Below are 13,070 nucleotides of genomic sequence, written 5' to 3'. Positions count from 1 at the left end.
AGTACTTGTTTTGGATTTTACAGAAGCCCACCCACAGTTAAGAGACTTTTTTTAAAAGAGACTATGGACTTTTAAGTGTTTGGATTCTTTTTTTTTTTAAGGACTGGGGGGCTTTAAAGGTTGTACTGTCTTATGTTGTGATATTAATGTTAACATCATGTCTTGGGGACAAGAATTAGAAAGGTTATGGTTTAATAGTGATATGTTTGTGTGTCAAGGGAGCCTCAACTGGGACTGGCCTGTGGCCATGTCTGTGGAGCATCTTCTTGATTGTTGAGTGATGTGGGAGGGCGTGGGTGATGCTACCCTTGGGCAGGTGGGCCTGTGTTGCATAAGAAAGCAGGCTGAGCAGGGGCCAGGGAACAAGGCAGTAAGCAGCGTTCCTCCATGGCCTCTGCTTCAGCTTCTGCCTCCAGGTTCCTGCCCTGAGTTCCTACCTTGGGCTCCCTGATGAGCTGTGACCTGGGAGATTTAAGCTGAATAAACCCCTTCCTCCCCATGTTAGTATTGGTCAGAGCATTTTGTCATAGCAATGGAGAAACAAACTAGGACAGCCTGGCAGGTGGTTCTGGCTGATAGTGAGCCCTGTGCACCTTGAAAAATTCTCTCTAGAAAGAATAAGCACAAGGCCTTGGACAGAATACACAATGGCTAAGAGCCAGATGCACCAGGCACCTTCCCAAGGGCTGACTCCTTCCAACTTAACAGTGGAATGATGAGGCAGTATATTCTGCTGGCTGCAGGACCAAATCTTAAGGGACATGCCACCTGTTTTACACAGGCTGCACCTATAAGATCATTGGTGATGGAGCAAAGGCAAACACCTGGGTCTTTCTGGGCTATAAGCATGGTGTTCCCATAATGCCATTAGCAGGGAGCCAATATCCTATCTGTGAAATGATTTAATGTGAGAATCATTTCATTTTTTTATGGCTTCAACATTCTAAATCAAGTTGAGCATGATGGCACACACCTTTAATCCCAGCACTTGGGAGGCAGAGACAGGAAGATCTCTGTGAAGTCAAGGCCAGTCTGATCTACAGAGGGAGTTCCAGACAGGCTGGGGCTGCAAAGAGACCCTATCTCAAAAAAAAAAAATCTAATTTAAGGATGTATATGTTCTTTTGACCATCTTGGGCCCTTTGGGTGTCAGGGACTACAGCTTGTGTTGAGGGCGCTTTACTCAGAGTTGGGTGATGCTGGGGTCACAGGTGACTCAGAGGCCAGGTTCTGTCTTTGAGAAGCTGCCCTTTTGAGAAGACATGAAGTTTCTATTGAGGGGGAGGGTAGTCAGAGTTCTGTCAAAAAGAAGAGAGAACGGAGGAAGGCTCCAAAAGCCAAGGCCTAGAGTTGCAAACATGTGAACCCACTCAGTAGCGGGCCTTAAAGTAAATCAGGTCACGAAGGCCCTTAATCTTGTATGTCTGCTGTCTTTATAAGACACACAGATAAAGGGAAGACCATGTGAGAACACAAATATGACTACCTGCTACCTGAGAAGAGAAGCCAGGAGAAATCAAACCCCACTGTAGGCAGTGCCATCCCTAGGCAGGTGGGCCTGGACTATATCAGAAAGGTAGCTGAGCAAGCCAGGGAAAGCAAACCAGTAAGCAGGGTTCCTCTGTGGTCTCTTGTTACAGTTCCTACCTTGGCTTCCCTGGATAATAAACTATAACCTGTACAGTGCAAACCCTTTCCACACCTTCCTGTCAGCACCTTGACCTTGAGCTTCTGGCCTCCAGAACTGTGAGAAATAAATTTCTATTACTTAAGCCACCCAACCTATGGCAGATTGACCAAATGAATATACTCTTTCAAAACTGAAGTTTCACTGATACCAAATAAGGCCAAGGGAATCAAAATTCTCAAAGTGTCCTTCTACCTAGTATGTCTCCCCACTGAGCAGTCCTACCTAGGATGAAGACTTCAGGGATTCTTTTCTCTGTCTCCAAGGATCCCAGACTCAGTTCACCACTTGACACAGGGCAGGCATCATGTGGCTGGTGAAGCAGTGGAATGTAAACCAGCAGCTAGATCTGTATATAGAATCTTTGGTCTGAGAAACAGTCTTCAGACCTGCTGCCCCTGGAGATAAGTGGTGTGGACAGAGACCTGTCTGTAACCAATCTCATGGCTGGTAAATCAGAGAGCACCAGAAAGTAGCTGGACTCTGGGAGGAGATATAGGAGCAGGTCTTAGACTAACATGCAGCCTGAAAGAGTGCCTGCAACCCAGAGGTGGGTTTCTGAGGAAACATACAGGCAGAGAGGGTGGTTTCCTACTAGGGTCTCTACCCTATGAGTGGTGTGAACTCTAGCTTGTTTTCCTTCCCAGTCTACTGAGTCGTCTTCTTCTGAAGCTCCCAATGCTCTGAGAGAAGCTACCTCAGCTTGTGCAGCCATCTTCGTGTCCCTTAACAAGCCCCTGACAAAACAAAGAGTCTATACTAGGTGTCTTTGTGTCACTGGACTCTAACAAGTCCCTGGCCCTCTTGTGCCTCAATTTCCCTGTGTGTCCCACAAACCAGGCAGACTTGGTGAGATGGATGGGACAAGACACATACCTGTTAGGGTTGGGGAAATGAAGCAGCCTTTCGCAGGCGGAGGGGTGACCCTGGGGTGATAGGGTCCCTTCAGGGAGAAACAGGCCCTGGTGGCAAGAAGGGGTGGGACCCTCGGCCAGGTCCAGGTCCAGCAGGTTCTTTTCTGAACAGTGGCCATAGCTCCCGTTCACTAGGGAAAGACAACAGGAAAGAGAAGATGAGTGAGGACAGACACAGGAGAGCTTGGGGAGAGAACAGTGTCAGGCACAGCTGCAACAGAGCACTTGGAACTATATGAGTGTCTCTGCTGTCTCTGATGCTCAAGGACACTTTAATTCCCAGAACCACTCAGCAAGATATGTGATAAAACCCTCAGTTCTCAGGTGCAGATGCTAAGCTCCAGCACTTGAATGGGAAGCATTCAAAGCAAACATTGGATGCTCATGCTGTATGAGACACTATTCTAGGAGCAAGAAACACTGGTGAGCCAGACAAATGCCTGGTGCCTCAAAACTCATAGTTTGTTATCTAGAACTACTTCGGTGATTAGGTAATGCTACACTTGTACTGGCATGGGTGAGCCCAGGGACTGGCAATGTTCCAGACACACATGCTAAGGAGGAAGTGCCTGTCCAACTACATCTGCTGCCACATGGTACCAAAGTCCCATCTGTACTGGTTCCCAAACTGTATCATACTATAGACAGTGTAATTCTTCACCTGTGTCCTGTGGTTCTCTGAAGGCCCAACTATTCTACACTCCACACCCCTGCCCACCTATGGGTTCTGTGAAGGCCCCATTTGAGACTGTACATGGCGAAGGCCTAAAAGCCCCATGTGAACAGCAAGGTCAGGAACCCATAGGAGCCTGGGAAAGGAAAGTACTCTTAAAAGTTATGCATCACTTTAAAACCTATGCCCTACAGATGTAATAAAACATTACTAATGGGCCTAAGTATTCCAGGTACTGTCAATACTGAGCAAGAGAACAGCCACCTCCTAAGCCAAGGACAAAGACAGTCATGAGGCCACATCTGCTACAGAATGCACAGGCCATGGGGTCCTCACTACCTTCTGAGGTGACATGAATGTTCTTATTTCTACTTAGAGAAATCTCTAATCTTCTACTTAGAGAATCTGAGGCTCATGGAAGTTATCTGAGGCTCACAGAATCTGCTTACCCAAGAACATACACTGTCAGTAAGCCTTTGATCTGGGCCTCTGTCTCAAATCTGCCAGACCCAACCCCACACCTTTGTTGCTATGTGATAAGAAGTGGCCTTTTAGAGAGCACCCTCAGTGACTTACCCCTAACCCCAATCGTAGCCCAGCTGAGGTCATCTCTTTAGCATACAGCTATCCCTGTGCTAATACCAGACAGTGCAACTCTCCCTGGCTCAGGACAACATTTTACAGTGTGCATATGAGAAGGCACAGCTCTCAAGGTCCTGGTGGGCAAGGGCTCAAAAGAACATGTGCTCCACACCACTTCCCTGCCAGCAATGGCCTGTCCTGCTGTGAGGAATGCTCACTCCACTGGCCTCGGTTGCTGCCCAGCCAAACTTTCTTGGGCTTATGGTTTAATAACTTGGTTGTTTTTTAATTAAAAAGAAATCCCTGGTAACAAATGTGAATGGCGTAAGTTAATGAGAGAAGGCTGCATCTCATTTAACTCTGTCTTTGCTTGGCTGTCTTCACCCTTTTCTAAATCGTTTCTGCATGCGATTTTATTGTCCCATTGAGGTATACCCTGGGACTCGGCCTCCAAAAACTGTGGGTAATTTTATGACCATTAATGGCATTTGGGGCAGAGAGCATCACAGGGAGCTGTTTCACCATTATCTTTCCCAGAATCCTGGAGGTGAGGGGTGGTTCTGAACTTTATTTGAGGCTATTCTGAGCTCTTTGGGAGCCTCTGGGTCATATGCTTCCTCCTTCATGAATGAGACTGTATGCAGCAGAGGAAGCCAGACCTAGGTGGTGGGGTCTCCCATTTATCCAGCCCTTCTTCCTCAAACATCCCAGTGTTGGCTCCAGAGCAGGCTCACTATAGCCATTTTCCAGATGGAAAAAAAAAGAGCAATGGCTGAAGAGATCAAGGGCCTCTGACCAGACTCAGCGACACAATTCAAACCCAGACCGCTTGGATTTTGAAGCCCAAGTGCTGTCCTGTAGCCCCCAAACAAGTTTTCCCAATCAGGACTCCAATGAGAGTCAGAATAGGCTAACTGGTTTGCCAAGGTCGCACAGAGAGGCCCAAGCTGGGCTGATTAGAAACAGCCAATAGCAACAAGGGATAGATCAATGATTGGGCCTGCTAGCTGTTTCTCTGCTGCGACAGTAAGAGCTTTTCCTACAATAAATAAACAGCAGGCTTTGGGAAGGAGGCTCTGAGGTCAGTTAGCATTGTGGTCCAAGCCCACTCAAGATTCTTTCTCCTATATTCTACCATGCCCTGGGGAAAAGTCTGACCTCTGAACCTGGCAGAGCTGAGCAGCAGAGCTGACAAGTGGCCACACAAGGTTACATAGCAATTGTTGGCACAGCCGGAGTGATAGCCTAGGCCAAACTGCCCTAGGCTGCTTCCCCAAAGGCCAGACATCAAGTCAGAGGCTGTAGTATGTCCCAGAGATACTGCCAACCCTGAAAAAATGTGGGTGCTGCCTGCTATAGGCTGAGGTATAACAGGAAAGATATGAGTGCTGCCTCTTCTCTGTTGGAGTCTGCCTCTCTGTCTGCAGGGCACCATGAGACCCAGAGCAGGCCTGTTCCTGTTCATGCTTGTCTCTAGGAGAGGTCTGATCGTTCCTGGAGAATGGGAAAGGAGGTGTCTATCTACTAAAATAGGAGTGTCCTGACAAGGGCGGACACCCAGGAGCCACATCTCCTTCTGTGTCATGTCACAGGTGCCAAGAGTGGACGCTGTACCCTGGCTTTCCCCATCACATGGAGCCTTGACAATTGGTGAGAAATCCTAGAAGTCAGGACTGGAACTAGCCATGTATTCCATTAATATATGAAGAAATGGCTCAGAGAGGAAAAGGACTTTCTGTGGCTACACAGTACATCCACAGCAGAGCCTAGACTGGCACTTCTGAAGCCAGGTAAGAATCTGGTCTAGTTTCCTGGTCTAGCCTCTGGGCTTTTCTGTCTATGCAATGGTGCTGACACCTACCTGAAAGGGTTATAGTGTCAAGGGAGATGATGAAGAGGGGCTAGGGGCAGGGATTTAACTCATACTTAACACCTGAATAAGGATGATGCCACCTAGTCAGAAATTTTTTTTCTGTAAAAGATAAACTGGTAGAGCTGGGCATGGTGGTGCACAACTTTAATCCCAGCACTCAGGAAGCAGAGGCAGGTGGATCTCTGTGAGTTCAAGGCCAGCCTGGTCTACACAGTGAGTTCCCTGTAGCTGGAGCTACAGGGAGACCCTGTCTTAAACTGGCAGATAACCCAGCAGCTGACTGGGGAATCCAGGTTCTGCCATAGTCACTCCACTCTGTCACTGAACAGAGGCACCAAAACAACATACAAATAGTTGAGTGGGGTTGTATTCCAATAAAACTTTATATGGAAAGACAAATTCCTGGCTCTTGGGCTGTTATGGTTTGAATATAAAATGTCTCTCATAAGCTCATGTATTTGAACACTTGGTTCCAGCTCACAGCATTGTTTTAGGAGACTGTGAAACATTTGGGAAAGGAGGCATGGCTGGTGAGCTTTTCTTTTTGTAAAGGTTTTATTACTATTTAAATTAATTTTTACTTTATGTGTATGAGTGTTTGGCCTGCATGTATATAGGTAACTTTGTGCATGCAATGCCTGCAAAGACCAGAAGAGGCCATATGACACCCCCTGGAACCAGTGTTAAGGATGGTTGTTAGCTGCTATGTGGGAACTAGGGACCAAACCTGGGTCTTCTGAAAGAGCATCCGGTGCTCTTAACTGCTGAGCCATCTCTCTAGGCCCTTTGTTGTCACTATTTATTTTTATTTTATGTGTCTGAGTGTTTGCATGTATGTATGCATACCACACGTGTGCCTGCTGCTCACACAAGTCAAAACAGTATGGAGTTTCCATGTGGGTGCTAGGAACCAAACCTAAGACCTGTACAAGAGCAGCAAGTGCTCTTTACTGCTCAACCATCTCTCCAGATCCATGCTGGCAGGCTTTAATGGTTGTAGTGAAGCCCAGCTTCTGGCCCACGCTCTCTGCTTCTTGTCTGCTGCTTCAGTGTGACTGGCTGTCTCATGCTCCTGCCACTATGGCCCTCTCTGCCACCAGGGACTGAAAACCACAAGCCAAAATAAATCTTTCCTTCCTTAAGTTGCTTCTGTCAGGTATTTTGTCACAGCCACAAGAAAGGCAACTAACGCAGGCTATTTATCAACTACCAAACCTGTTCAGGTGCCAGGGATTTAGAGTCTGAAAGTAAAGCAGGGAGAACTTTATAGGTGGCACTGACAGTGGATATTCAACCACTGAAGACCAGGCAGTCCTGTGGGCATGCAATTGATGGAGGGTGTGGTGGTATGAATGAAAATGTCCCCCATAGGCTCCAAGTATTTGGACATTTTGTCCCCAGTTGGTGGTGCTGTTTTGGGAGGTTTTAGGAGGTGTGGACTTGCTGGAGGAAGTGTGTCACTGGGGGGTGGGGATTTGAGAGTTCTTAAGCCTTGCTAGATTTCCAGTCGTTCTCTGCTTCCTGTGCGTGTCTCAAGATGTGAGTTCTCTGCTTTCTACTCTGGCCACCTCGGCTGCCATGCCTCCAGCCATGATGGATTCTTGCCCCATTGGAACCATTAAGTTCAAACTCTTCCTTCTATAAGTTGCCTTGGTCATGATGTCTTACACAGCAACAGAAAAGAAACTAATACAGAAGACTCCAGCCTGACTCTGGAGCCCTGCAGCCTGGGCTCACCCATCCATTTTTGCACCACTTTGCATTCCCACAATGCTTTGCTGAGGCATATCCTTACCAATCCAGTCACAAGACCTGACCCTCCCACACCCTGGCCTTCAGAGCCCTGTGGAAGTTCTTTTCCTTCAGAATATTCCCTGGTTTCAGTCCTCCATGAGCACCCCTACCACTCAGCTCACAGCAGCCTTGTGACTAGCTGCCCCTCAGGTGCCTCTGTGCACATGGCACAGTCCCATACTTCACGTCTAATTCCTGTCACCAGAACTGTATTATACACATCTCTTCTGCCACACTGGCTTGTGAGTACAGTTAAAGCTCTGCCTCCCCTGCAAGTCTGTTAAAGTCCCCAGACAAGGATCTTGGAGTTCTGAAACTCCTAGTAGTAGATCTAGCTCTAGATGTGGAATTGGTCCAACTTACTGCACACACAGAAAACAAGGGCCAGGCTGAGGAAGGGGTTTGTCTGTCTCACCCAGCAGGAAGGTTCTCTAGACATCTAGGCCCCCCTGGGGACATGCCCTTCATTCCTAGCTCACAATTAGGTCCACAACAGGTAGCTGGAAACACTGGGAGAGTGGTTGACTGTGGACTGTCCCAAGTTCACCCTCAGGCCTACTCTATGTAAGACAGTGTGACTTAGGGGAACTAACAACCTCACACAACCTAGGCTGAGGCCCCAGTTCACCACTATCTTTCTGGCAGTTTGACTCTAGTGAATTACCTTACCTCTCTAAACTTCAGTTTCTTCATAAGCAAATGGAGATAAGAATCCCAGCTGCAGGGGGTGGCTGGGAGGATTAAATCAGATAATGCATGCAGAGTCCTGGGTATCTGCCTGGAAAGCTGTCATTGTGAAAAAGGACCCTCTGTTTGGGTTTCTTGACAGCAGGGGAACAAAGCCTGCTTTTCCCAGTCAGTGCCAGTGGCCACAAAAAGGCAGCCTTGGGCCAGAGGGATCTTGCCAGCAGCCCTTCTCCAGGAGTATGAGCCTAGGCTATGCTGAGCCTCAGTTTTCTGCTCTGAGCAGTGGTAGCACAGGAATTACATTTCAAGTGCTAGGGCCTGGCAGCAGGGGCACTGCAGAGCTCACAGAACACAGAAGACAAAGTGGCTTCCTACTCCCAGGAAAGGTGAGGAGTTCATCTAACTGTCCAAAGAGGAAGAGCCCAGGCTGCAAAGAACTTTCCAGGCCATGCCTCATCACACTGCTTCAGTATCCCCCTTTTTCTGGTCTGTGGAACCCCAGAGCCTGGTGTGCAAGCTGGGGCTGCTGGAGGAGGAGCAGTTGAAGGTGGACAGCCAGGCTTCTCCTGCATCCCCACAGGAAAGCAAAATGGGAAGCCTAGACTCATTCACTTGCTGGAGCCGCCTTGTGGTGTTCACTGCTGTCAGGGGGCCTGTATCTTGGGCAGAGCTTTCAGAGCAGCAGCTCCTGATGGTTGAGGCTCACTCTGGGCTTATGGCTGCCTACCCTATCTTATCCTAGAGCACAAGAACCCCATAAATCACCCTTTAGAGCTAAGCTAGATTTACAGGAACTCAAGCCAATAAAACCTGAGCTGGCTTACCTCAGGATGGCACTGCATAGAAATTGAGCAGGCCCACAGCTCTGTCCTAGGCCAGCCAGGCAGTGGACAGCCCCAGGTGGTCATTCACATGGGCATAAGCATGCTTATATCTGGACACACAGAAGGGCCAACTCTTTCCTCACATGCTTGCCACCAAATTAGCACATACTAATTGTAAAACAATAAAAGTAGAAAATGAAGCCAGGCAACAATTAGGATGTCAATGTCATCCAGAAGCCACAGCAGACATAAAGAGAAGACACAGAAACCTCTGCTGCTCTTTCCCAAGTATCTGCACAGTTTTTACTTTTAAAATCAGGATAATAGGATAACATTTTTTGTCCTCTGTCTTGTCCATTTAGTGGGGTATAGTGAATCCCAAAGATGACTGTGTGCTCATTATATGTCCTATGAAGTCCTTGGCTCTTTCCATGCCATGGGTGAACCCTCTTCTCCAGAGTAAGGGACATATCTATGGTAACACTCTGGTAGACAGTTGTCACCATTCAAGGCCAGCTCCATCAGACCAGGAAGGCACTGCTGACTGAGATGCTGCTGCACATTAAGGACCTTATGATAGATATAGCTGCGTGCTTTCCCTGGGTGTGTGAGTCTACTGTGGCTGTTACAAGAAAAATACCATAGCCTGGGTGCTTAAACAACTGAATTTTATTTTCTCACAGTTTTAGAGGCTAGAAGGCTAAGATTGAGTTATGAGGACAAGATCTGTCCTCAAACTCCGGTTCTTCCCATCTCAAACATTCCAAGTCCTAGGGCTGCAGTCATGGAAGCACGTGCCTGGCCCTCTACACATATTTTTTTAATTTCAGTAGAGGTTCAATGTTTTGTGTAGTTGATATTTTTAAATTTTCTCTTCCTCTTACTTCCATATGAAATAATTTTCCTTGGGCATTACTTTTTAAAAATTACTCTACTGGGGCCTGGAGAGATGGTGCAGAGGTTAAGAGCACTTGCTGTTCTTGCAGAGGACTTGAGTTTGGTTCTCAGCACCCATGTAAGGTAGCTCACCACCACCTGTAACTCTAGTTTTAGGGGATCTGACACCTCCTTCTTCTGGCCTTTGGGGGCTCCTGTATCCACATGGTATACATATACTCACACAGCACATACATATACACATAAAAATAAATAAATATGTCTACCAGCAAAAGTCTCTCAATTTTTGTCTGAATGGCATTTCACCTTTATTTATGAAGCATATTTATGCTGAATGTAAAACTAGATTAGCATTATTATCTTTCAGTCTATTACAAGTTTATTCCATTGTCTTTGGACTCCAAAATTTCTTGTACATCACCTGTAAATCATGCATTCTCCCTCACCCCACAACTGCTTTCTAGGTTCTCTCTGTGTGTAGTTTCTTTGAGGTGCCTTGGTGTAATTTTCTTTATGTCCATTCTGCTTGAGGTCCTTAGGTCTTCTTAAATATATATTCTGTCACCTTTGAAAAATGATTGGTCTAAGTGTTCCCTCAAACATTATTTCTGTTCATTATCTTTCCCCTGTCTTTTGGGTCAATAATATATTGCCTTTTTATCATGTCCTATATTTCTCTTACCTTCTTTTCTGAATTTTATCACGGTTTGGCCTAGATCTTGTCTGTTGAGCTATTTTCCAGTTCAAAAGTCCTCTCTTTAACTGCACCTAAGCTATCTATCTTCTGGATTCTTAAATTTAGTTACTATATTTTTCAGTTTTAAAACTTCCATTTGAGGCCAGGCGTGGTGGTGCATGTCTTTAACCCCAGCACCTGGGAAGCAGAGGCAGGCAGATCTCTGTGAGTTCCAAGCCAGCTGGGACCACAGGGAGGCCCTGTCTCAAAAAGGCCCCCCCGCGAAAAAACCCAAATCTTCCATTTGATTAATTTTATTTATTTTCTGGTCCTGAGAATTGAATCTAAAGTCTTTGGGCATGCTAGTTATATGCTGTATAACTCCCACTCAACTTTTACAGCTTTCAGATCTCTACTGAAGATCTCTATTAACTCCAACATCTGGACAGATTCATAAGTGGCTGGTGTGTTTCCTCACTCTTGGTCTTGTCTCCTTGTACCCCTGGTTGTTGCTATATTTCTAGCTTATTCTTTCTCCTAAGATACCACCCTTCAGGGGCCCCAACTGAAGGTGTGGGATGTCAGGTTCCTCCTTGTTGACTTCCTAGGACTTAAAGCTACTGAAAGTTCACCTTGTTCCTCACTTCTAATTGTCAGGCTCTGTTCACGTTCCTATCTTTTAGCCTATGCACTTCTGCATCAGCAATGGAAAAACAGGGATAGTAAAGCAAACTGAATGATAGACTCACTTTTCAGCAGAGTTGTCTTCCTGGGAATCTCCAACACCCATTTAGAAAGGAGCTTGACACCCCCCAATGGGCAAACACATGGCAGGGAAATCTGCCTCATTGCAAGGCATCTTACCATGAGTTTTTCTGGATTTATGAAGCTCTTCATTGCAAGAGAAAACATTTGTAAGAATTACAATAAATGGAAAGACTGGCGATATAGCTTGATAAAGCACTTGCCTAGAATGCTCAAGGCCCTGAGTTGAATCCCTAGTACCACAAAAACAAACAACAGAAAAGGGCAGGATTTGACATTCTAAATACATTTTTAAAGACTTGATGGTTTAAAAAAATGGAAAATTGATATATCAAATGCCAACAATCCATTTATTCATTTAGCATAGACACTTACCTACTATGTGCCAGGATGAGGCACCAGAAATACAGTTTTCCCTTTGCCCTAGGCACCATGAATGTAGTACTAAACAAGAAATAGAAATCTCTACTCTCTGGTAGAAGAAAAGATCATTTTAAAGGTAAGCAAGTAAGTTTACCTTATAATATTAGGTGGTGATAGTGTTCTAAGTTAAAGGTAAGAAGCTAGAAAGTGAAGAGAGATGCAGGCAGGCAGGGAAGGTCTATCTGAGCAGGGCCATGAGGAAGAGGTGAAAGGAGTCTTCCCCCACCTAGGGAAAAGCATTTCAGGCAGAGAGAACAAGAAGGCAAAGGCCCTGAGGTCAGTGTGTTCTCCAGGAAAGAACACAGGAAGGCAAGAGAGGCAGAAGTCTCACAAACAAGGGTGAGAGAAAGGCAATGAGGCCATAGCAGAGGCTAGGCCTGCCCTGCGGGGCTCTGAGTGGTGGCAAGAGTACTGGGCTGCACTCTACCCTGGCAGGAAGCCAGTGGATACTGAGCAAGGAGTGGCAGATCTGACAAGCCATCAGCTTCTATCTGGTTTGTATGGAAAAGGCTTGCTTAGAGTTAGCTGCCATGTGGGTGCTGCAAATCAAACCTTAGTCCTATAAGAACAGTCAGTACTCTTAACTGCTGATTAGGATGGAAGAGCAGCTGGGGAAAAACATGGCTTCAGGACTGGAAGGTTTCTAATTCTCTCTAGAGTCCTCTTTCATATGGAGGAAATGGGTAATCTGACTATAGGCCTTGTCATATCTCATATAACAGTCTATACAGGTGAATTTTAAAATATTTTATTATTTATTAGCCGGGCATGGTGGCACACGCCTTTAATCCCAGCACTAGGGAGACAGAGGCAGGAGGATCTCTGTGAGTTCAAGGCCAGCCTGGTCTACATAGTGAGTTCCAGGACAGATGAAGTTACAGGGAGACCCTGTCTCAAAAATACCAAAAAACTAATTAATTAATTAATTTTTTTTAATTATTGAAAAAAATTTTTATGTGTATGAGTACATTGCCTACGTGTACATAAGTGCGCCCATGTCATGCAGAGTCTATAGGGATCACAAGAGGGTGTCGGATTCCCCTGGAACTGGAGTTACAGATGGTTGTTAGTTGCCATGTGGGTGCTGCAAATTGAACCTGGGTCCTGTAAATGCAGTCAGTACTCTTAACCACTGAGCCATCTCCCCCACCCACAGGTGAATTTTATGCTGTATAAATTAAGAGATTAAAAAAATTTTTATTTAGCTGTGCGTGGTGGCACATGCCTTTAATCCCAGCACTTGGGAGGCAGAGGCAGGCGAATCTTTGTGAGTTC

General features: G+C 46.2%; 1 protein-coding gene across 1 annotated transcript in view; it reads right to left on the bottom strand.

Moving 5' to 3' along the window:
• Glis1 (GLIS family zinc finger 1) overlaps positions 1–13,070 on the bottom strand; it is a 202,599-nt gene that overhangs the window by 76,187 nt on the left and 113,342 nt on the right. The window contains exon 3 of the mRNA XM_017799181.2: positions 2,564–2,732. Coding sequence (XP_017654670.2) covers positions 2,564–2,732 — 169 coding nt within the window. The remainder of the gene's footprint in view (positions 1–2,563; positions 2,733–13,070) is intronic.

Source organism: Nannospalax galili, unplaced genomic scaffold (genome assembly GCF_000622305.1).
Source record: "Nannospalax galili isolate Female #2095 unplaced genomic scaffold, S.galili_v1.0 scaffold1878, whole genome shotgun sequence".
NCBI classification, from domain to species: domain Eukaryota; kingdom Metazoa; phylum Chordata; class Mammalia; order Rodentia; family Spalacidae; genus Nannospalax; species Nannospalax galili.
Note: the sequence above shows the minus strand (reverse complement) of the source record. Positions and strands in the feature narration are given on the sequence as shown.